General features: G+C 41.9%; 1 protein-coding gene and 1 pseudogene across 1 annotated transcript in view; one reads left to right on the top strand and one right to left on the bottom strand.

Moving 5' to 3' along the window:
• Positions 1 to 1,402: 1,402 nt before the first annotated feature.
• The window catches only part of SLC16A10 (solute carrier family 16 member 10), a 153,540-nt gene continuing 132,455 nt past the window's right edge, over positions 1,403 to 22,487 (top strand). Inside the window, exon 1 of the mRNA XM_030809565.1 lies at positions 1,403 to 1,979. Within this exon, the coding sequence (XP_030665425.1) occupies positions 1,637 to 1,979 (343 nt within the window). The 5' untranslated portion in view covers positions 1,403 to 1,636. The remainder of the gene's footprint in view (positions 1,980 to 22,487) is intronic.
• On the bottom strand, positions 5,074 to 5,186 carry LOC115834498 (annotated as a pseudogene).

Consider the following 22,487-nt stretch of genomic DNA (forward strand, 5'->3'; position numbering starts at 1 on the left):
TTGCCCAGTAATATGTTGTGGACAACTTTCAAAGTCAATAAATACAGATGACCTTCAGAACTTTTGGAGGTTATAAAGTAAGTATTTAATCAGTCTTCTACCAATGTACATTATACTTCCAAATTTTCCTTATTTCCAGCAATACTGGGGTAACATCTTCATACATTCATTTTTGTGCACTTATGTGCCTATTCCTTAGTTTACTATTTTACCCTCATTTCTAAGGCAGATTGCACTTGAGCTATGTTCCCCATTCCACAACGAAGCATGGCTTGCTTTCCTTAGTTTATGCTATTTTCTCTACCTGCAATGTCTTTTCCTGTTTTGACCCACTGAAGTCGTATGTATGAATCAGGGCTTCAGCCAAAGCCTGCTTGCTGTAGAGGCTCTTCTACAGTGCTTGGAGAGAATTTAAGGGACTATCTCACCTCTCTCTTTTGTACATGTATTATAACCCATCATCTGAGCCTCCTAGTCTCTCCCAGGACTCTTTTTTCCTACCAGTTTATGAACTGACAAGAGGCAGAAACGTGATCGATCGCACTCATCTGTGTACTCTATCACAGTGGTGGGCACATCAAGTAACTAGCATATTTTAACTTTGATTGAAGTGAAGAATACGAATAACAGAAATTAAGAAGCATCCTCAATATTGCATAGCAGGTTACTCTTCCTTTCTTTTACGTAGGATGGCACTCCATGCTTCAGGGAGACAGAGGAGTTGAACACAGGTTTTAGTTTTTGTTTAAAGTGAAAACGACTGTGATGCAGTTGAAAAGTAATGCTTTCTAGCTGTCTGTTAAAAATGTTTGTTGGTTGAAGACTTCGGAATTGCAGTCCAGTGAGGACTGAAAATAAGCATCTTCGGTGTGCCAAATATTCACAAGGAAATTGTATACGAATGCAAGACAATGGAACTGAAGTAATAAAATAAGGCCTTTGATCCTTCAGATGACTTCTTTAAGAAGCCAGGTGGCATAACGAATCTTACATATTATAATTAGTACTGAGAGGTGAATGCCAAAACATAAAACAAACACAATCGAGACAATGTTAGTGTGACTGTGACGCTGTGTCGGTGAGTTGAGGCTAAAGATCCAGTGTGGCTCTCCTGAAGGCCCACCGCGCCCGCACCTAGGAGACGCGCCCCTTCTACTCATGCTTTGAGGCGGGGTGACCCACACATCTGTGCCCCTCTCTGAGCAGGAGGAGGCCCCGTCGCAGACGCGCGCGCAGACAGCGTCTGCAGCGGGCACCTGGGGCCGCGCGCCGCGGGGCGCCCCGCCTCCGCTCTCCGAGGCCCAATCATCTGAAGGCTGTGGGGGCACGTCCCGCTCCCGGCCACGCCCCCAGCCGGCGGGGCGGGAGGTGCTTTTAAGAACCGGCGGCTGGCCGTGGGCTCAGTTGGGGGTGCGGGGCTGTGACCTAGAGGCTTTGGTGTCGATCCCCGAGGCGTTCGCGCGCGCCAGCTGTCCTCGCGGCCGCCTGCGCGCTGCCCGCCGGCCCGCCCGCCAGGGCTCCGCCGCCCTCGCCTCGGCCTCGTTAGCCCGCCAGGAGCCCCGCAGCTCCTCCGGGAGCCCGCTGGTAACTCGCGTCCCTCGCGCTTCTCCGGTGCCTGAGGGGGCCGCCTCGGGCCATGGTGCTCTCCCAGGAGGAGCCGGACTCCGCGCGGGGCACGAGCGAGGCGCAGCCGCTCGGCCCCGCGCCCACGGGGGCTGCTCCGCCGCCCGGCCCGGGACCCTCGGACAGCCCCGAGGCGGCTGTCGAGAAGGTGGAGATGGAGCTGGCGGGGCCGGCGGACGCGGAGCCCCATGAGCCCCCCGAACCCCCCGAGGGCGGCTGGGGCTGGCTGGTGATGCTGGCGGCCATGTGGTGCAACGGGTCAGTGTTCGGCATCCAGAACGCTTGCGGGGTGCTCTTCGTGTCCATGCTGGAAACCTTCGGCTCCAAAGACGATGACAAGATGGTCTTTAAGACAGGTGAGGCGCGGCGCCCGCCGAGGCCAGCCTGGGGGACCCGCGTAGGGCCCCCGAGCGCATCCCGCGTGTGGGCTGTGTCTGCCTCCGAGTGTGCATGTCGGTGGGTCCCCGTGCCAAAGGGTGCGAGCAGGGGGGTCTGTCGAGTTGCAAACAGAGCCTGCCGCTTCTGGGGCCTCGGCGTGCCCGTCTTTATATGGAATCCAGCTGCAGAGCTATGTGTTTGCAAGCAGGTCGCAGAACTTACTTGCCGAGATCGTCCTCCTTTCCCCTCGGCAGAGTAGACACAGTCCAGAGGAGCCCTTCTTTTAATGTTTGAAAACAAACAGAACCCCAGAACCTTCAACCCCAGACATCGCCCTGTCATTTTTGTGGTCTCTTTCGTGACTATGCCAGTTGTGTAGTTCTTCACCTGCCTCCCTGGCCGCAGAGGGGTGTGCGTATGTTGGCGGGACGGGGGGTGGAGTTTGGAGGAATGAAAGAGATTTGTACGAAGGTCACTGGAGTTCCAAAGGGGGTCCTGCAAGAGTCACGGTTCCGTGCCTTCCCGTCTCCCCGGCTTTTTTTGCCCTCTGGGCTAAATGTAGAAAACACGGGAGTCAGCCGGATTAGGGACTGGGATGAGGAAGGTGAAGGGTTGCTTCTTCCCTCTTCCTGTTGTGTTTTTTGACAATTTTTTTAACCATATAGTAAATTAGATACAAAAGGTGCAGATTCAGCGTTTTCTCCCTGTAGAGCATTATTATGACTTTTTGGCTGGTTAGGCAAAAAACAAATCTAAGACCTTCTGCATGACACTTTAACATAAATTCTTTCACTTTATCCTGCAAGGTGAGCACGGTCAATCCCATTTAGGTGAGAAAACTGTAGCTCAGTGAAAGTGTCTTGGTGGGTAGTAGAATGGCAATAAAACACATATCAACTGACTTCAAGGGCTAAGTGATTTCCATTACTAAATCAACCTCCCTCCCCGTCATTTGGGGTAACTTTATATGATGAATAGTCTTTTTTTTTAACCTTGATTTTCTATTATTTTTAGAGTGAATATTCCTTAGGTCTTTAGTATGCATATGAGGAATGGGCAAGACTGTAATAAATTCTAAGACAAAGGTAATGCTAGGTTATGCTGAGAGTTTTAAAACCTTATATAAATACTATTATACTATTTGTATCATTCTGCAACTTACTTTTCTTCCATTCCACATCATGTTTGTGACTTATCCACATAATACCTCAGTGTGAACTGATAACTCAAATTCTTTCCATTTTAACTTAAATGGTTTGTATTGTTTGACTATATTATACTCTGTGCATTCTCCCTTTGATGGGCATTTAGATTGCTTCCAAACTCATTCTAAACAATGCTGCAATGAATATTCTTGTACGCTGTCTCTTTATGCATGTAAATACGGTACCATATTTAACCTGGAATTTCTGTTCTTTAAATAGCTATTGAAACTGCCGTGGTATGCAGGTCAATGAGCTAGGTACAAAAAGTGTTAAAAATGTAGTAACATGTCCTTACCATTTAAGGAAAGTAATCATTGTAAAGTTTAGCAGGGGAGATATGCATATATAATAGCAAACAAAAATAGTTTGGTGTCTTTTCTATATGAGCACTGGGTGTCTGAGAGAGAAAAGCCCCAAAAGAAGGCAGAATTGACAGAGTTAACATTTAAAGACTAGTTCCAATATTTACCATATTCCTGCCTGGGATTACAGATTTTTTAATGCAGTCAAGACAACAGCAGTCTTTTGTTTATCATCGTTTTTGCAAATTCAGGTAAGTAGATCCTTTGGTGTCTGTGGGTGTTTTTTTTGTTTTGTTTTGTTTTGAGAGAGAGAGAGTGAGCAATTGCCGGAGAGACCACAGCTTTGCCAGGGATGAGAATTTTGCAGTGTCAAAGTCTCTATCTACTAGTCCCCAAAGTTCCAGTTGGCTACAATATCGCAGTACTGGGTAGCTGAAAGTGATGGAAGGAACCTGGTTTTTCTTTTGCACTCTGTGGAACTTTGTGTTTTCCATTTCGATGAATATCTTTTTTCTTTTTACTCAGTTCAGTCTTTGACAACTTTTTCAGTCATGTTTGTGTATGTGTGGGTATATATCATATAAACAGTTGTACAGGTATGCTAGTTAGATGTGTGAAGATCTTTGTGTTTCTCTGCCTGACTGCTGTATATCTATATATGATTGTGCCATTGCACAAGGGTGCCCAACTCAGGGGTAAGTGGGGACTGAAAACCAGCCTGGCCTCTGGATGCCCTTTGATTCCTACAGAATGGCCCTATGCATTTGTAATGGCCCTGTATAACACAGCATCTAGATTGAACAATGGCCATTACTTGGGTGCTAGGTAATACATATATGACTGATAGATGTTAAGGGCTGAGGAAGAAAACAGATTTAAACTTAGTGCTGAAAAAATGGTTACAAGATAGTCTTTAAGCCAGTTATTGTTGAGATCTCTCTCTCTTCCCCTGTCCCCTACCCCTTTCTCTTTCCTTCAACGCACACACACACACACACACAAAGGTGTTTCATAAAGTCCCTCATCTACCACAGGCACTGTTATTTGAGAATATCTGCTTTAAGTTTAACTGGTCACGCTTTTTCACTTTGATATTCGAATGCTGAGTCATCTGTGATCAAGCATATGCAAGCTTCAAATACATGCCAAAAAATATCTGGAATTTGTTTAAGCCTTTTATTTTTCAAAGTTTTGGTCTATTTCCTATTACCGTACTCATGATTAATAATCCTGGTGTTAGAGTACAGCTAGTTCTGTCTCCTTGTTTCCATTACTTCTTTATAGCAAGTGACTAGCCTAAGGATATACAGGGAGGTGGCGGTGGAATGGAATCTAGGTCTCCAAATGATGGTGCACATTTCTTGAGTACTTTCCTGTGGCTAAGCACTTTAGATGCGTTCCTATTTGAACCTTACCACAATTCTCTGATAGACTTCGTTAATATCTTTCTTTTCAGATATGGCAACTCAGGCTTACAGAGTTTAAGTAAGAAGTGGAGCCAGAATTCAACCCCAGGCTTATCTGACTCTAAGAGCTGGGATTTTTATTTTAATTATTTATTTATTTAAAATATGGAATGCTTCATGAATTTGCATGTCATCCTTGTGCAGGGGTCACGCTAATCTTCTCTGTGTCGTTCCAATTTTAGTAGATTGTTGTTCGAAGTGCTGCTGAAGCAAGCACCAGGAGCTGGGTTTTAATCATTCATCATATTGCATTGACTAGATAACATTCTGCAAATACGATGTTCTTTATGTTGTTGATTAATTTAAATGTTAGTGATTGGTTGAGTGCTCTACCATGCATTCTGGGATTAGAAAGAAGGGTCCCTGTTTTCTTGGTCCTACTTTGTGGTGAATAAACAATTGCAAATTATTAATGTCTCGAACTATATTTCTGAAGTGTAGAGAGACTTCCATAGAAGAACAAGATACTTCCATATGCCGTTCAAGCAAAAGTCTGGGGTTTCCTTTGAAGAACTTTTAGATTGATCCACAGCAGGACAATGTTTCTAGGCAGAACTGAGGAGGAGCCTTTCTTAGGCTCACTTCTCTTCAGGGCTCTGTTAACTCTTCCCACGCAGTGTATAATCTACCCAAAATTTCTCAGGAAAGGGCCTGAAGAAGTTCATTCACACTAAGGTATAAGTGAGTTTACACATCTTATTGTTAATTCTCTTTCTACAAATGTTTACCAGGTTATCTAACATGCTCTGTTTTGGGCTCTGTCCTGGGCACTGGAGATAATGACTGAGAGAGAAAATGTCAGCTGTTTCAAAGTAGCTTAGGATCTGTTGTGGGATACAAATTAATAACAGACCAGAAGTAGTAGAATATTTCCCTGAAGGATTTTCAATATAACAGGACTCAGTTTTACTATAAAAGGCTGAAATTCTAAGGTCATTTCAACAGGTGGTGGGGGTGGGGGTGGGGAAGGCATTTGACGCCTCTTTCTCTATGGTTATAAATCTCACTTGGTGAAATTAAGACTTTGGAAAGGGGAAGTAAGCCGACTCCAAGTTGGGCAGTAGAACCAATGAAAAATGCTGACAGCATCACAGTCCCGTTATGGTGCCCAGCTGCCAATGACATGGCACTCAGAGGAGTGTCTCACACATCCTGCTGTGTCTGAGGGAGCAAGCTGAGCTTGAGTTGTCTGTCTTTTTTTCTTTTTTTTGAGACAGAGTCTTGCTCTATTGCCCAGGCTGGAGTGCAGTGGCGCCATCTCGGCTCACTGCAACCACTGCCTCCTGGATTCAAGCAATTCTGCCTCAGCCTTCCGAGTAGCTGGACTACCCGCACGTTCCACCACACCTGGCTAATTTTTGTATTTTTAGTAGAGACGGGGTTTCACCATATTGGCCAGGCTGGTCTCAAACTCCTGACCTCGTGATCCGCCTGCCTCGGCCTCCCAAAGTGCTGGGATTACAGGCATGAGCCACCGCGCCCGGCCGAGTTGTCTCTTTAGTTGAATTTTTACCTGTTCACATGTGCATTCTTCTTGCCTAGATAGAGAGGAATCAGACACTCTGGGGAAGAATACAAAGAAATACAATTAAGTGGAACATTGTTTTTCCTTAGAAAGTGCAATTTTGGGCTGGGCGCAGTGGCTCATGCCTTTAATCCTAGCACTTTGGGAGGCCGAGGCAGGTGGATCACCTGAGGTCAGGAGTTCGAGACCAGCCTGGCCAACATGGTGAAACCCCGTTTCTACTAAAAATACAAAAAATTAGCTGGGCATGGTGGTGGATGCCTGTAGTCCCAGCTATTCGGGAGGCTGAGGCAGGAGAATTGCTTGAACCTGGGAGGCAGAGGTTGTAGTGAGCCGAGATGGCGCCACTGTACTCCAGCATGGGCAACAAGAGCGAAACTCCGTCTCAAAAAAGAAAAAAAAAGAGCAACTTTGTTTTAACTCTGCTAGATACTGGAAAACCCATGGAACTAATGAAGAGCCTAGGGCCTTTTGTTTATTTGTTTTGTTTTGAGATTGTGCCGTTTCACTCCAGCCTGGGCAACAAGAGAGAAACTTTGTCTCAAAAAAAAAAAAAAGTGTAAATCAAAACATTAAAAATTCAGTAGTTTGGAAGTAGATTATCAAAAAGGTCCTGAAAGGGTGGTTCTTTGGCTATAATCTTTAACGCAACTCTACACTCCCTGTATGGAGACAGATTTCTTTTTAGATGGTTACAATCACAAAGTAGGATTTTCAGTAGCATTTAGGGATGAATGAATCTTGCAGCACCTCTCCATGTGTCTTGCTAGCCCCTCTGAAACTTCAGGTCAGTTGGTGCTTCCTCAGAAATTGTTCCCCCCACACCAAGTTTTCACACTTACAGTTATACTGATATCCACATCGTACAGTTGTATGTGACACCTAGATTGTAGGAAATTTTGGCTATAGTTCAGAAGTTAACTGCTATGTTTTGCCTTTATGCTAAAGAGATTTTGTTTTGTTTAGTAGGAAAAGCAGCCTGCATAACTAGCCATTTCTATATCTTAGAAAAGTTTTTAGTAACAGTCCTTTGTTTAGCTGGTTACAGTGAACAAATAATCTGGTTCATGGTCCTATACATCTTTCACTATAAGAAAAATACCTGATTGTTATTTACACTGGAAGAGAGGTAGAAAAGCTAAGAGAACTCATTTATGGCAATAAACCAATCTAAACTACCTGCTAAAATAAGTGAGAAGATTATAAAAATGGTTTCTAGGATTTTGGAATAATAGTGAGTATGGTGTGGGCGTTTCATACTTCATTTCCAGGATGTTTCTGGATTCAGTGCGAGACTGAATAGCGCACATAGTGAATTCTAATTAAATACAACAATGTGAGATTCCTGTGGTGTTTTTTCATGGAATTAAAAATTAATAATTTCAATAAAATTAACTGCTGAAAGAACCTAATAACAAATTTTTTCAGGAGCGATTTTGAGGTGTCTTTTAGAATAAATTGTACTCTGCTTTTGATGTGATTTGCTACATCTTTTGTTGCAGTTCCTTGATGCTCAGTCCCTGGCCATGTACTTGCTTCACTTTTCCTGCCTTCTTCCATCCACTGTCTTGGGGCTGTTATTTCCAAATCTCATCTCTGTGTTCAAGACCCTTATTTACTATTTCTGGACAGTTCCATTTGGGTACACAGGTACATCATACTAAACTAACGTGAACTCATTTTTCAGCCACACCATACAACCTTCCCTTACTACCAAAAATGACAGCCCATTTGTCGGCATTCTTCTGAATCCATATTCCTCCTTCTCAATTCTCAGTGCATGACACCTCTGGTTGTTTAAGTCAGAAACCTGGAATGTATCTTAACTTCTTATTTCTCTTCCTTCCTTACCTGTTTTGTTAAATCAGAGTTCTTTTGTGTTTACCTTCTTAATGCCTCATAAATCAGTCCCACTTTTCTTTCACTACTGTGTCTTAATTCATGCCTTTATTTACTTTTTTTTTTTTTTTTTTTTTTTTTGAGATAGGGTCTCACTGTGTTCCCCAGGCTGGAGTGCAGTGGCGTGATCATAGCTCACTGCAGCCTCAAACTTCTAGGCTCAAGCAATCCTCCTATCTCAGCTTCTTGAGTAGCTGCAACACCAGGCATGTGCCACCATGGCCGGCTAATTAAAAAAAAATTTTTGTGTGGAGATGGCATCTTGCTATTTTGCTCAGCCTTGTCTTAAACTCCTGGCCTCAAGTGACCCTCCTGCCTCAGCCTCCCAAAGTGTTGGGACTACAGGCGGGAGCTACTGTGCCTGGCCACCTTCATTACTGTTGGCCACAATTAGTCATAAACCCTTAATGGGATTGCTTGTCCTCAGTTGTACATCTGAGTGATTTTTCTAAAAGATTGGACCATATGATTTTTCTGTTTAAATGCCCAGTGACACTCATTACTTTTAGGAAAACTTCAAACTCCCTACTCCGAAGGCCTGCAAGCTCTGGCCCTTGCCTGGCCCTCTAGCCTTGCCCCTCCTTCTCTCACTTACTGGTTTTTGTGTTCTAGCCAACCTGTAGGTGTTACACTGGCCCAAATTTTTCTTGCTGCTTTTTGCCTCTGTACCTTTGTGTGTGCCACTCCTGTCTTCAGTGCGATGGTTGGTCCTTGTGAGATTCTGACGAAATGGTTGGCCATTTTATTCTTATGTCACAATCCTGGGACACAAACAGTGATTTTATGCAATTGTTATGTATTTGATGCACTTGGAATATTGGGGGTAGCTACATTTTGGAGTTTTGAGAATAAATTCAAATAAGTTACAAATTATGTTTAAAGTGGTAGACAGAGAACCTATTCTAATAAAGCATTCAGTGAAAGCCATTTTAAAGATGATCCATATTTGTTAAAGTGGTAATTTTTATATTCTCTGATATGGTTTGGCTGTGTTCCCACCCAAATCTCATCTTGAATTGTAGCTCCTATAATCCACACTTGTCATGGGAGGGAGGTAATTACCCGGTGGGAGGTAATTGAATCATGGGGAATGGGGGCAGGTTTTCCTGTGCTGTTCTTGTGATAGTTAATAAGTCTCATGAGATCTGATGGTTTATAAAGGGCAGTTCCCCTGCACACTTTCTGTTGCCTGTTGCCATGTAAGACATGCCTTTGCTCCTCTTTCACCTTCCACCATGATTGTGAGGCCTCCCTAGCCATGTGGAACTATGAGTCCATTAAACCTCTTTTTCTTTATAAATTACCCAGCCTCAGATATTTCTTCATGACAGTATGAAAATGGAATAATGCATTCCATTACCATAAAGAAAAGGCTTTCATGTACATTATTTTTTAGAGTGGCCTTGTGATATGTCATTACCTCCATGGATAGATAAGAAAGTTGCAACTTGCACAGTATTAGGATTGATATCAGTATTTACTTTTATTAAGTTGAACTTAAGAGCAGCTTTTTGGCTGGAAAAAAACTGTACTTATGTCAAAGTTGTCCTGAAAGTAGAATCCTACCCCTGTCTCCAACCCAAAACTATTTACTACATATTTACTTGCATGTTCTTTAGAATATTCTCTCAATAGTGTCTCCTACTCAAGTCATCAGAAATGCTGTGATGTCATTTTTGGAAAAGAATTCCAGAGTTATCACCGCCTAGCTAGAAATCTGGTCTTATATTCAAATTAAACAAGCAAACCTTAACAAAAACAAGCTAAACCCTAAACATAACTTGAACAGTCAGCTCACCACAGTTCTGAGCACCTGCCTTTCCTGGTGCCACCCACGCAGGGACTGTGGATGTTTTTATTGGCAGAGATTCAGAACAGGAAACTCCAGCACACCTGGGAACTGTGCAGACCCACCACATAAGAGAGATAGCCTATCAGTGGCTGGAGGAATGGAGGAAAGCAGTGCTTTCAAACGTACATGCCAAATGTGTATGATCATACCTCTTTGTTAAAGTGCCTTCTTTAACAGCAAAAGTAATTCCTCACCTTGCATATAGGAACTAAAAAAAAGTCGATGAAGAAATGGCTTGCCTTATTTTCAAGTAAGAAGTCTTTTTTCATTTCACTAATTTTTAATCTTGGGCATAAGCATGAAATACAGATTAGAAATACTGTATATGGACCAAAGCAGTGTTTCCTTTGTGGACCAAAGCAGTGTTTCTTTTTTCTTTCTTTCTTTTCTTTTTTTTTTTTTTTTTTTTTTTTTAAGAGACAGGGTCTTGCTCTGTTGCTCAGACTGGAGTGCAGTCAGTGATGTGATCATGGCTCACTATAACCTCAACCTCTTGGGCTCAAGGGATCCTCCTGCCCCAGCCTCCTGAACAGCTGGGATAACAGGCACATACCACCACACCTGGCTAATTTTTAAAAATTTTTTTGTAGATGGGGGGGGTCTCCCTATATTGCCCAAGCTGGTTTCGAATGCCTGAGCTCAGGTGATCTTCCAACCTCAGGCTCCCAGAGTGTTGGGATTACAGGCTTGAGCCACTGTCCCTGGCCCCAAAACAGTGTTTGTAACTCTCTTTGTCCCCTCCTGATAAACGTAAAAGTCTCATGGTACTTCAGAATTTTGTTGCACACATCCAAGTGTAGTTTGCCTTTCCTTGTGAGTGGCAGAAGATAATGTCATACCCTGTATCCATCAGCCAAAATTTTGTCAAGCTTTGCTTTTATTTTTTAAATTTTTATTTGTATCTTTTTTTTGGAGACGGAGTCTCTCTCCGTCGCCCAAGCTGGAGTGCAGTGGCATGATCTCGGCTCACTGCTACCTCTGCCACCTGGGTTCAAGCGATTTTCGTGCCCCAGCCTCCAGAGTAGCTGGGACTACAGGCGTGCACCACCATGCCTGGCTAATTTTTTTGTATTTTTTGGTAGAGGTGGGGTTTCGCCATGTTGATCAGGCTGGTCTCAAACTCCTAACCTCAGGTGACCCACCCGCCTCGGCCTCCCAAAGTGCTGGGATTACAGGCATGAGCCACCATGCCTGGCCAAGCTTTACTTTTAGTTATGTTGTGGATATAATTAGAATTATTTTCTTGTTCTTTAAATACAGAATTATAATATTGAATGTGTGCTTTAAAAAAATTTGTAAATGTACCCCTCTAGAACTTCTGATCTATGCCTCTTAGTGAGTGAGGGGAGCTGTGCTGCTTTCCTCCTCCAATGCCTCCACTTAAGAATCACTCACTAAGGAGTTTTAAATTCAACTAAAGGTATGTTTTAGATAGTTAAGTCTAAATGAAAGGTCAATGATTAAATTAATGGATAAAAGTCCATTGCACTTACGAAAAGATGCATTGGTCTGCAGTTCAGCTAGTACCTATTTTTTGCTAAACAGTAAATTGCAGCTGGGTGGGGTGGCTCATACCTGTAATCCCAGGACTTCGAAGACCTGATGGAGGCCAGGTGCCCTGGCTCATGCCTGTAATCTTAGCACTTTGGGAGGCCGAGGTGGGCGGATCACTTGAGGTCCTTAGTTAGAGACCAGCCTGACCAACATGGAGAGACCCTGTCTCTACTAAAAATGCAAAATTAGCCAGGTGTGGTGGTGCATGCCTGTAATCTCAGCTACCCGGGAAGCTGAGGCAGGAGAATTGCTTGAACCCGGGAGGTGGAGGTTGCGGTGAGCCAAGATCGTGCCATCGCACTCCAGCCTGGGCAACAAGAGTGAAACTCCATCTCAAAAAAAAAAAAAGAAAACCCTAGATGGAAGGATCGCTTGAGTCCAGGAGTTCAAGAACAGCCTGGGCAACATGGTGAGACCCCGTCTCTACTTTTAATTAAAACAAAATAAACATTAAAAAGTGTAGTAAAATTTTTAAAAAGAGTAAATTTTATCAGCAGTGTTCTGCCTGTGTTCAGAAAGCCAAAATTTATATTTGTGTTGCATTTAGATTGGATCCAAGACCAATTTTGAGATGTGTTTTAATATTACAAAAATAGAAAACTACCTATTCATTAAATGGTGATATTTATTGACTTTTCTGCGTAGATAAGTATTAATGCCAAGTCAAGTAGGTTAGTCTGGAGACTGTTTTTATTAATAAAAACCTTTTCATCTTAATTATCCTTTTTATTAGTTTTGACTTTATGTTGCAACTTCAAATGGCAGCATCTCAAAGGGTTCACATTTGTCAGTGGTTGTTTAAACAACGACATTCCACAAAGTTAATTGATGTTTTAGTGTGAATGGGGCAGGAAGTTGTCATTGTTGTCCTGTAGTAATGTAGCACTCAAACTTTGACAGGAGGACCCCAGACATGTAGTTATTGACTGTAAGTGCACTTCCCTTAAGAGTAAGTTGTTTTTTAGGAATAAATGATAAATGTATGGAGTTTTAGTTATAGGTGTTATGTTTTGTCTCCTTCTACTCAGAGAAAAATGTTACTGTGGAATAGGCTCAAACTGAAAAAAGGACCTGATTTTTAATAAGATCAGATCCTTTGGCCATATTTTCATGTTGGTTCAAAACAAAGGTTTAATATCAGATGCACAATTGTTAAGAGCTCTATAATGTAGTGGTAACACCTGAGTCTCAGCCAGTGACTGCACATTAAATTCTTGTTCATTTTTTGCAGGGGCAGGGGAGCTGGTGAGGCATAAAGAATGGTCAGAGGAGATAATAGACCTATATTTGTATTTTTATGCATAATTATATAGAAAACATTAAATCCAGAGTTGATAAATAATTTGTATGTATGTATGTATTTATTTTTGAGACAGGGTCCTGCTCTGCTGCCCAGGCTGAAGCGTAGGGGTATGAACACAGCTCATGAAGCCTTGACCTGGGCTCAAGAGATTTTCTTGCCTCAGCCTCCCGAGTAGCTGGGACCACAGGCATGTGCCACTACACCTGGCTAATTTTTGAAGTTTTTTTGTAGAAATGGGGTCTCGCCACGTTGCCCAGGCTGGTCTTGAACTCCTGGGCTCAAGCAATCCTCCTGCCTTGGCCTCCCAGAGTATTGGGATTATAGGTGTGAGCCACCATGTTCAGCTGATAAATAATTTCTAATCTAAAAATCCTATTTTGTATGGAGAGGGGAGGGCAAATAGGCTATTTGTTCCACATTTTGTTGCTGGCCAGAATCTCAGAGGGTTTTTACCTGCATTAAAAATGATTAAGGCTGGGCAGAGTGGCTCATGCCTGTAATCCCATCACTTTTGGAGGCCGAGGCAGATGAATTGCTTGAGCCCAGAAGTTCTAGAGCAGCCTGGGCAACATGGTGAAACCCCATTTCTACTAAAAATACAAAAATTAGCTGGACGTGGTGGCAGGCACCTGTAGTCCCAGCTACTCAAAAGCCTGAGGTGGGAGGATCACCTAGCCCTAGAGGTCAAGGCTGCAGTGAGCCAAGATTGCTCCACTGCCCGCCAGCCTGGGCAACAGAGCAAGACCCTGTCTCAAAAAAAAAAGTTATTTTTTTTCAGCATAGACAAGGCAGGGGAAAGAAAAGGTTATGTTTCAAATGTTCATTTAAACTACTACATTTAAAGTAATACTTTCTAATGATTTAAACTTTAGATTAGTCTATTTACGGGTCACCTGGAAGATTCTTTATAAAACATGAGAGTTTATCGCTTCTTTCAATACATGGGTGTCTGTGAATGATGCTCAATAGATCTGAAGCCTGAACTTTCTGCAGAAATGTTGTGAAATTATCTATAGATGTTTACTTGAATTTAAATAAAAATAAATTGTAATACATTTGGTTTTATTGGCTTTTAATCTGTAATTATTTGGGGATTTGGATTTGGTTTATCTACAGTTGTCTTTTTTTTTTTTTTGAGATGGAGTCTTGCTTTGCTGCCAGGCTGGAGTGCAGTGGTGCGATCTCGGCTCACTGCAATCTCCGCCTCCCGGATTCAAGCGATTCTCCTGCTTCAGCTTCCCCGAATAGCTAGGATTACAGGCATGCGCCTCCACGCCCAGCTAATTTTTGTATTTTTAGTAAAGATGGGGTTTCACCATGTTAGCCAGGATGGTCTCGATATCTTGACCTCATGATCCGCCTCGGCCTACCAAAGTGCTGTGATTACAGGCGTGAGCCACTGCGCCCGGCCTACAGTTGTCTTTTTTTACTCACCCCCACAGATGAAGTATTATAAGGAGGTTAGCTTTCCTTAAATAATACACTCTCCTTAAGCGGTTTTATCAACAAAGCCAGGGAATGCCAAACTTTAACACTTTTACCTAAATTTATAACTGATGCATGTATGCATATATACATACGTACATACATACATACATGTATGTGTTGTTATATATGTATAGATATCATCAGTATAGATAGTCTATCAGTATAGGAATCGTTTATCTGAAACTTGGGGCTCTCTCTCGCTCTCTCTTTCTCTCTCTCTCTCTCTCTATATATATATATATATGTTTTTTTTTTTTCTTTTTTTGAGACAGGATCTCATTCTGTCACCCAGGCTGGAGTGCAGTGGTGGGATCATGGCTCACTGCAGCCTCGACCTCCTGGGCTCAAGTGATCCTCCCACCTCAGCCTCCCAAGTAGCTAGGACTACAGGAGCATGCCACTACACGTAGCTAATTTTTGTATTTTTTGTAGAGACAGGGTTTTGCCTTGTTGCCCAGGCTGGTCTTGAAATCCTTGGCTCAAGCAATCTGCTCACCTCAGCCTCCTAAAGTGCTGGCATCACAGGTCTGAGCCACTGTGCCCAGCCTAGATTTTTTTGAATTGTAAAAAAGTAACCTGCTCCCTACTGGAGTAACTAGAGTTAAAAAAAAAAGTAACCTGGTACAGACACCTGTATTTTCTGACACCCCTAGAAGAGTCCCAGGTACCTTATAATCAAATACATTAACATTTCTGCAGCAAAATGTATGGATAAGTGAGTTAAATAGAGACCACGAGTAGCTTCACGTCAGTTCAGATCAAGTTTTGCTTCTAATTAAATGTTAATATTCTCTTACAAAAACTTTGGGTTTGGGTTTCCAGATTTGCAAATAAATAATTATAAATTATTATTTTTTTTGAGACAGAGTCTTGCTGTGTTGCTCACGCTGGAGTGCCATGGCACGATCACAGCTCACTGCAACCTCAACCTCGGGCTCAAGCCATCCTCCCACTTCAGCCTCCCAAGTAGCTGGGACTACAGGAATGTGCCACCATGTCCAGCTCATTTTTATATTATTAGTAGAGACGGGGTTTCGCCGTGTTGGCCAGGCTGGTCTCAAACTCCTGGTCTCAAGTGATCCGCCTGCCTCGGCCTTCCAAAGTGTTGAGATTATAGGCATTAGCCACTGGGCCTGGCAGAATTATATATTTATATGTAAATATTTGCTTTTGTTTTCTGTTTTTCAGTAAACATTTTTTAAGGTACATTTTCCTGTATCACATAAGGCACCTGCTTAATTGTTTCAGTAAGTGTGATGTTCTACCATATTGGTCTACCCTAGGTTACTCAACCAGGCCTCCTTTGTTTAGTGAGTAGCAGGCAGTGTTATGCAACATAAGTAGCATATCTGTATATGTCGTTGAACAAATTGGTTTTTTCCCCTCTCTTGGATTGCTTGCTTGGGTGTACGTCCAAAAGTGAGATTACTGGTTCAAAGGGTATGAACAACTTTATAACACCTGTTACACATTGCGAGATTATTCTTTAGAAAACTTGAATCAGTTTATTGTGCCACCAGTGATGTGCTGGCTTCCTGAAAACCCTACCAATGTTTGGTTTTATTTTTATTAGTATTTGCTAATTGGATAAGTACCAATGATATTTTTAAAAAGTAGTTTAAAATCATATTTCAGTGCTTGTAAGACTGTGTTCCCAGTTTTTGAGCCCTTTAGAAGCAGCAAATGACCTGGCAATTATATATAATATTTGCAAATACAAGAGGACATAGACCAGTGAATATATTAGAGTAAAACTTCATTCCCATAGGTAATGAAGGAAGGCTTGAGATTATCTTAGGCCTTAGATTCTCACCTGACACATCTTAGCAGGTAGGCCATGTCCTTGTTTCCTCTGCTGTCTTAGCCCAGGTGTTGATCAAGATCTGTCTTGGGGCAGGGATAGGAATGGAAATAAACCATGTAGAGACTTGGGCATGAGGACTTTGTGATTCCTCCAGGTGACATGTGATCCTTCAGAGTATCAAGTCTGCAAGAGTAGCCATATCTTAATCTCTTTCAGTGCTATCACCTTGCATCAATGTCTGGACTTGAGCTAATTCTGGTGAAAATATTTTATTAATTAATTTTGGGGTATGTTAAAAATTTTTTTTGCATTTATTTATTTATTTACTTTTATGAGACAGGGTCTCGCTCTGTCACCCATGCTGGAGTACATACAGTTGCACGCTCATGGCTCACTGCAGCCTTGACTTCCCAGGCTCAAGTGATCCTCCCACCTCAGCCTCCCGAGTAGCTGGGACTACAAGTGCATGTCACCACATCTGGCTACTTTTCATATTTTTTGTAGAGACGGGGTTTCGCCACATTGCCCAGGCTGGTCTCAAACTCTTGGACTCAAGGATCTGCCTACCTCAGCCTCCCGAAGTGCTGAGATTATAGGTGTGAACCACCGGGCCCAGCTCCCCATTTAATTTTTTTGTTGTTGTTTTTTAGATGGAGTTTCGCTCTTGTCGCCCAAGCTGGAATGCAATGGCACCATCTCGGCTCATTGCAAGTTCCACCTCCTGGGTTTAAGTGATTCTCCTGTCTCAGCCTCCCGAGTAGCTGGGATTACAGACACATGCCACTATGCCTGGCTAATTTTTGTATTTTTAGTAGAAACGGGATTTCACCATGTTGGTCAGGTGGGTCTCAAACTCTTGACCTCAGGTGATCCACCTGCCTTGGCCTCCCAAAGTGCTGGGATTATAGATGTGAGCCACCATGCCCAGCCACCCATTTAATTTTTTGAGCACAAAATATGTACTAAGAGCCACACAAGAAACAAATTTGACTTATTCCATGCTCTTGAGAGGTCATGAGGGAAAACAGAATGATATATACTTAAGTAACTCTGAGAGAATATGCTGTACATGCTAAATACTGTGCAAGCAAGATACAGGATTTTAGAGGAAGGGAGAATGACTTCTGACTGAGCTGACTAGAGAAGGCTTCAGTTTTTGAGTTAGGTGTTACGAGATTGGGAGTCTTTCCTCAGCATATCTAACAGAAGAGGGTATCTGAGGTGAGAGTATAAGGCCTGGGCAAGGGTTAGGAGGCAGTTCTAATACTGAATGCTCTGACTGTGGTTTACTATGTATTTTAGGTTATTTTGTTTAATCTATCCAGTAATCCTTTCATGTAACAATTATGATGTGTGTGTTTTAGGTGGGGCTAGTGAGGCTGGATTTAAACTTAAGTCTCCAGCTTCGTGGCCCAGGTTCTTCATACTTGACTCCACATTGGGCTTATTAAGTGAATGACAAGGAGTTTGGTTTGTCTAGGGCCCAGGATATGTAGTGAAAGGTCATAGACTATAAGGCTGGAAAAGAATGGTGGAGCTGGGGAATGGAAGATCTAAATGCCAAGGTAAGCTTGGACATTATTTAATAGAGGCAATGGGGAGATACTGAGGATTTCTGAAGAGGGTTTCTAAGTAGTGCTTTAAAAAGATCTCTGGGTTGCAGAGGCAAGAAATAGGAGGAACACCAATTACAAAGCCCCGACCGAAAGCCGAGTGAGATTTGAGGGGCAGCCATGGAAATGGGAATGAAGGGACAGATGTGAGGCATTTCAAAGGATAGCCTGCAGGAATTCTGGCAAAGAATGGGTGTGGACAGTGATGAAGAACACGGAAGCAGCATTGAGGCCTACATCTGGTGCCTGTGTCTTAATAATTTTTGATCAGGGAGACCTATAATACATTTTGTATCATGCCCCACAAAATCTTGTCGACAGCTCAGATGGTGCCATGGACAGGTATGGGGCATGAGGAGAAGGAGTTTCCAGGGAAAGGCTGGCTCACGTTTTAGACATGTGGAGCATTGAGGGTCAGCAAGACATCAAGGGCGATGTCAGGCAGGTAACTGGAAATGCAAACTGGGAGTCTCAGAGTGACGCTGTGTCCAGTGGTGGGGCTTTGGAAAGAACATATATCTCTAAGAGGAACATGACATAATAGAAACCCAGAAATCCTGCCTTGAGTGGACTCAGGGGCTGCTTCTAGGTAATTTAGTTCATTTCCACTGAAATCATTATATTTAAAAGTATGGCCGCACTGAGATGGCCACTGTAGCTGCTGCCACCTCTTAGCTTTGGTCTTAAAAAAAAAAAAGTAATAGAACTTCCTTAAAATGTCTTCTAGCCTTTGGATTTCTCTAATTCAGATTTGTGTCTTCCCAAGGGTCAAAATTATATTTTTACTATCCCTGCCTTAGATATTTCCAAAACTTCGTCTTAAGACTTAGTCATTTTTTTCCCTTCAATTTGACATGACCGCTGAAGACTTTTGGCATGTTCCTCCTCCTTTCATTTGTGATGTAATTAAGTTGGTCTGTAAGTCTTATTTTTAAGATGTTCTAGACCAAGAGACTGTGAGAATAGCTTAGAGTCATTTCAACTAATTTATGTATTTTAAATTTAAAGTATTGACAGTGGTGAAAACCTGTTCAACAAGCAGATGATGTTATCTTATATATTCACAGAGTTTAGTAACCGAGCCAACTTCTTCATTCACAATTCAAAATGAAAACAGCTAATTCTTTTAAGTAAGTGTAGATTCTACTCTTTAACAGAGTTATCTAGGAGAGCTACTATAATGCTATTATAGAATAAGTGAAATTAAGTTATCTGACTAGGACTGGGATGGAATATTGCACAGTTTATTGAGAAATATGGACTGTTTTTGCACATTCATAATGGACATTTGAGGTATGTTAGGGGAGGAGGTGTCATCTTGATAGCACTTTCTGGCCAGGAAGGGAGTCAGTCCTAATTGAGATAATAACTAGCTACCTAGCCACACACAAGTGTGTTTTGCCTTAGTTACCTGTCACACAGTGAGCAGTGAGACTCAAGAGAGTGTCAAAGTACTTTTCACTGCATAAAGAGCTACAGATCCGTCTAACACTGTTGTGACTGAGCAGGTTGGCATGGTGCCTGTGTGCAGGCGTGTGTGTTGACTCACGTGCTGTCCTGTGATCTCTCAGGACTCAGGTCCTGAATTGCTCTCTTGTGATTGAAGCCCAGCTGAAGGTGCTGGAAGTGCAGTGACCCTGGAGGAAGAACCAGTAACAGCAGGGGGTGGATGAAAGGGAATTGATAGTTGTGCAAGAAGAGATATCTGCCGTTTTTTGTAAGCCAAGACACCTTTACCCTTCCAGTAATTGTTTCTCTTTTAATATCATTTGATTTCATTTACAGAATCTGTATAAAAGCAAAAGTCAGCATGTAAGGTGGTATTTTGACCACATTTGTCTGCTGTTATGCCTTCCGGGTGAACTGAAGTACTGGCTTGCTGACTAGTAAATATGTTTTCTAACAATTATAGGGAACGGAAGAAAAGGAAAGTCCAATTAAAGCATTTTTCTCCTCAGAGTTTGAAAAATAGAATTCATACAGTCTTTTAAATTCCATGCCAACACATCAGACAAGAAGAGACTTGATAGTAGTAAAGGTTAGGAATCAAAAGAACAATGTAAGTTTTTGATATTGACTTCAAAACATGGTGTTCTATAACTTAGTGTTTATTTGTTACATGTATGGTATTATAATTAATTTTGTATATGTGGTAGTTATTTTTTGTACTTTGATCAGGAAACAAATATTAAGCCACTTCAAGAGGCAGACTATTTTGGAAAAAAAATCTGGTAAAAGTAATGCTTAATCTAATTAATCTGTCTTCATCCTCTTAATTCACCAAGATGACTTTGGGTGTCTGGTGGCAACTGAGAATGGGTTATGGAAGAATGTCAAGGCAATGTAATCCCCATTATTTATGGTTACTTGAGAGGATAAATTAATCAGCGGTCACTAATCTTTGGATAATCACTCTACTGAGCTGGAACTATCCTTAGTATTTTGGAAAGCAAGTCAGTGAGTTAGAACTGTCAAAACTGATCAGATTTTCTAAGCTTAATGATAAGTGAATAGAAACTAGTTGCCTTCAACCCTTTCCTCCCTGCATTGTAGCATGATCATTCTGTAACTCTGGAAATGGTTTATGGAACAACAGGGAAAATACGTTGATACACTGTCTTGTGGTAGATTTTCAGATAGGCATTAGACAAAGTTCAGAGCCTTTCCTCTAGCTGGGGATTAACAAAGCTGCCTTCATAGGTAAAGGTTTGCACCCTGTGTATGCATTTTCAGTTACTAGAATTAGGCAAGTCAGTGTTATAAAATTGGTTTGAGTGCGGATTGTTTAGGAAGTGAGTCTTTTGGTGGCAGCAATTCCGTTATGTGTTAAATAGATACATATTTGAACAGTCAACATTGTTTAAGTACTGTATTTATTAGATGCTGGGGGTGGGTATGGGAATAAAGAAACGTATGAGGGGTCTTGGAAAAGTTCATGGAGAAAATGTACACTATGAAAAAAAAACTGTGCATGGATTTCAAAATATTTTTGAACCAAAACCAACTTGTACTAACTTGTTACAACACATCTGAACTTGTTACAACATGTCTGAACAGTTTGAGACATTAAGAAATGATATGGCACCAGTTTTTAAAAAGCCCCTATCAGGGCAACGTGAATTCTGCTAAAATTGAAGCAAGAATAAACATCAAATTTATGGTGGTGCCTGGGTAGAAGGATGGTGAAATCATTGATGCGTTACAAAAAGTTTATGGGGACAATACTCTAAAGAAACCAGCAGTTTACAAATGGCTAACATCCTTTAAGAAGGGACGAGATGATGTTGAAGAGGAAGCCCACAGCAGTAGACCATCCACATCAATTTTCAAGGAAAAAATTAATCTTGTTCATGCTGTAATTGAAGAGGGAACTTTACATAGAAATTTTAAACAAGTGGGATTGAGATCCTGTGGCATATGTCCGAAGGATTGTAATAGGAGAGGAAACATGGCTTTACCAGTATGTTGCTGAAGACAAAGCACAACCAAAGCAATGGCTACCAAGAGATGGAAGTGGTCTAGTTAAAGCAGAAGCAGACTGGGCAAGAGCAAAGGTCATGACGAGACTTTTGGGATGCTCAAGGTATTTTGCCTGTTGACTTTCTGGGGAACCAAAGAATGATAATATTTTAATATTTGCTTATTTTGTGTGTTTTGAGAAAATTGGCCAAAGTTTTAGCAAAACAAACAAACAAACACCCAGGGAAGCTTTACCAGAGAGTCCTTCTCCACCAGGACAATGTTCCCGCTCACCCTCTCATCAAAAAAGGGCAATTTTGCAAGAGTTTTGATGGGAAATTATTAGACATTCACTTACCGTCTTTTTTTTTTTTTTTTTTTTTTTTTTTTTTTTTTTGTGAGTTGGAGTCTCACTTTGTCTCCCAGGCTGGAGTGCAGTGGTGCGATCTTGGCTCACTGCAACCTCCACCTGCCAGGTTCAAGCAATTCTCCTGCCTCAGCCTCCCAAGTAGCTGGGATTACAGGCATGATCCATCATGTCCAGCTATTTTTTGTATTTTTAGTAGAGATGGGGTTTCACCATGTTGACCACCATCTTGAACTCCTGACCTCAGGTGATTCACCTGTCTCGGCCTTCCAAAGGACTGGGATTACAGGCATGAGCCACTGTGCCTGGCCTATCTTACAGTCTTGATTTGGCTCTGTCTGACTTCTTTTTCTTTCCTAATGTTAAAAAATCTTTAAAGGGCACCTATTTTTCTTCAGTTAATAATGTAAAAAGGACTGCACTGACATGATTAAATTCCTGGGACCCTCAATTCTTTAGAGATGGACTAATGGCTGGTATCATTACTCACAAAAGTATCTTGAACTTGATGGAGCTTATGTTGAGAAATGAAGTTTATATTTTCATTATCTTTTAATTTCATTTTTTAATGAATTTTTTGAAGTCTCCTTGTATACATTTTAATCATAAGGGAATAAAGAAAGGAGGAAGTCCTAGCCCTGTGCTTTCC

This window comes from Nomascus leucogenys, chromosome 3, assembly GCF_006542625.1.
Source record: "Nomascus leucogenys isolate Asia chromosome 3, Asia_NLE_v1, whole genome shotgun sequence".
Lineage (NCBI taxonomy): Eukaryota > Metazoa > Chordata > Mammalia > Primates > Hylobatidae > Nomascus > Nomascus leucogenys.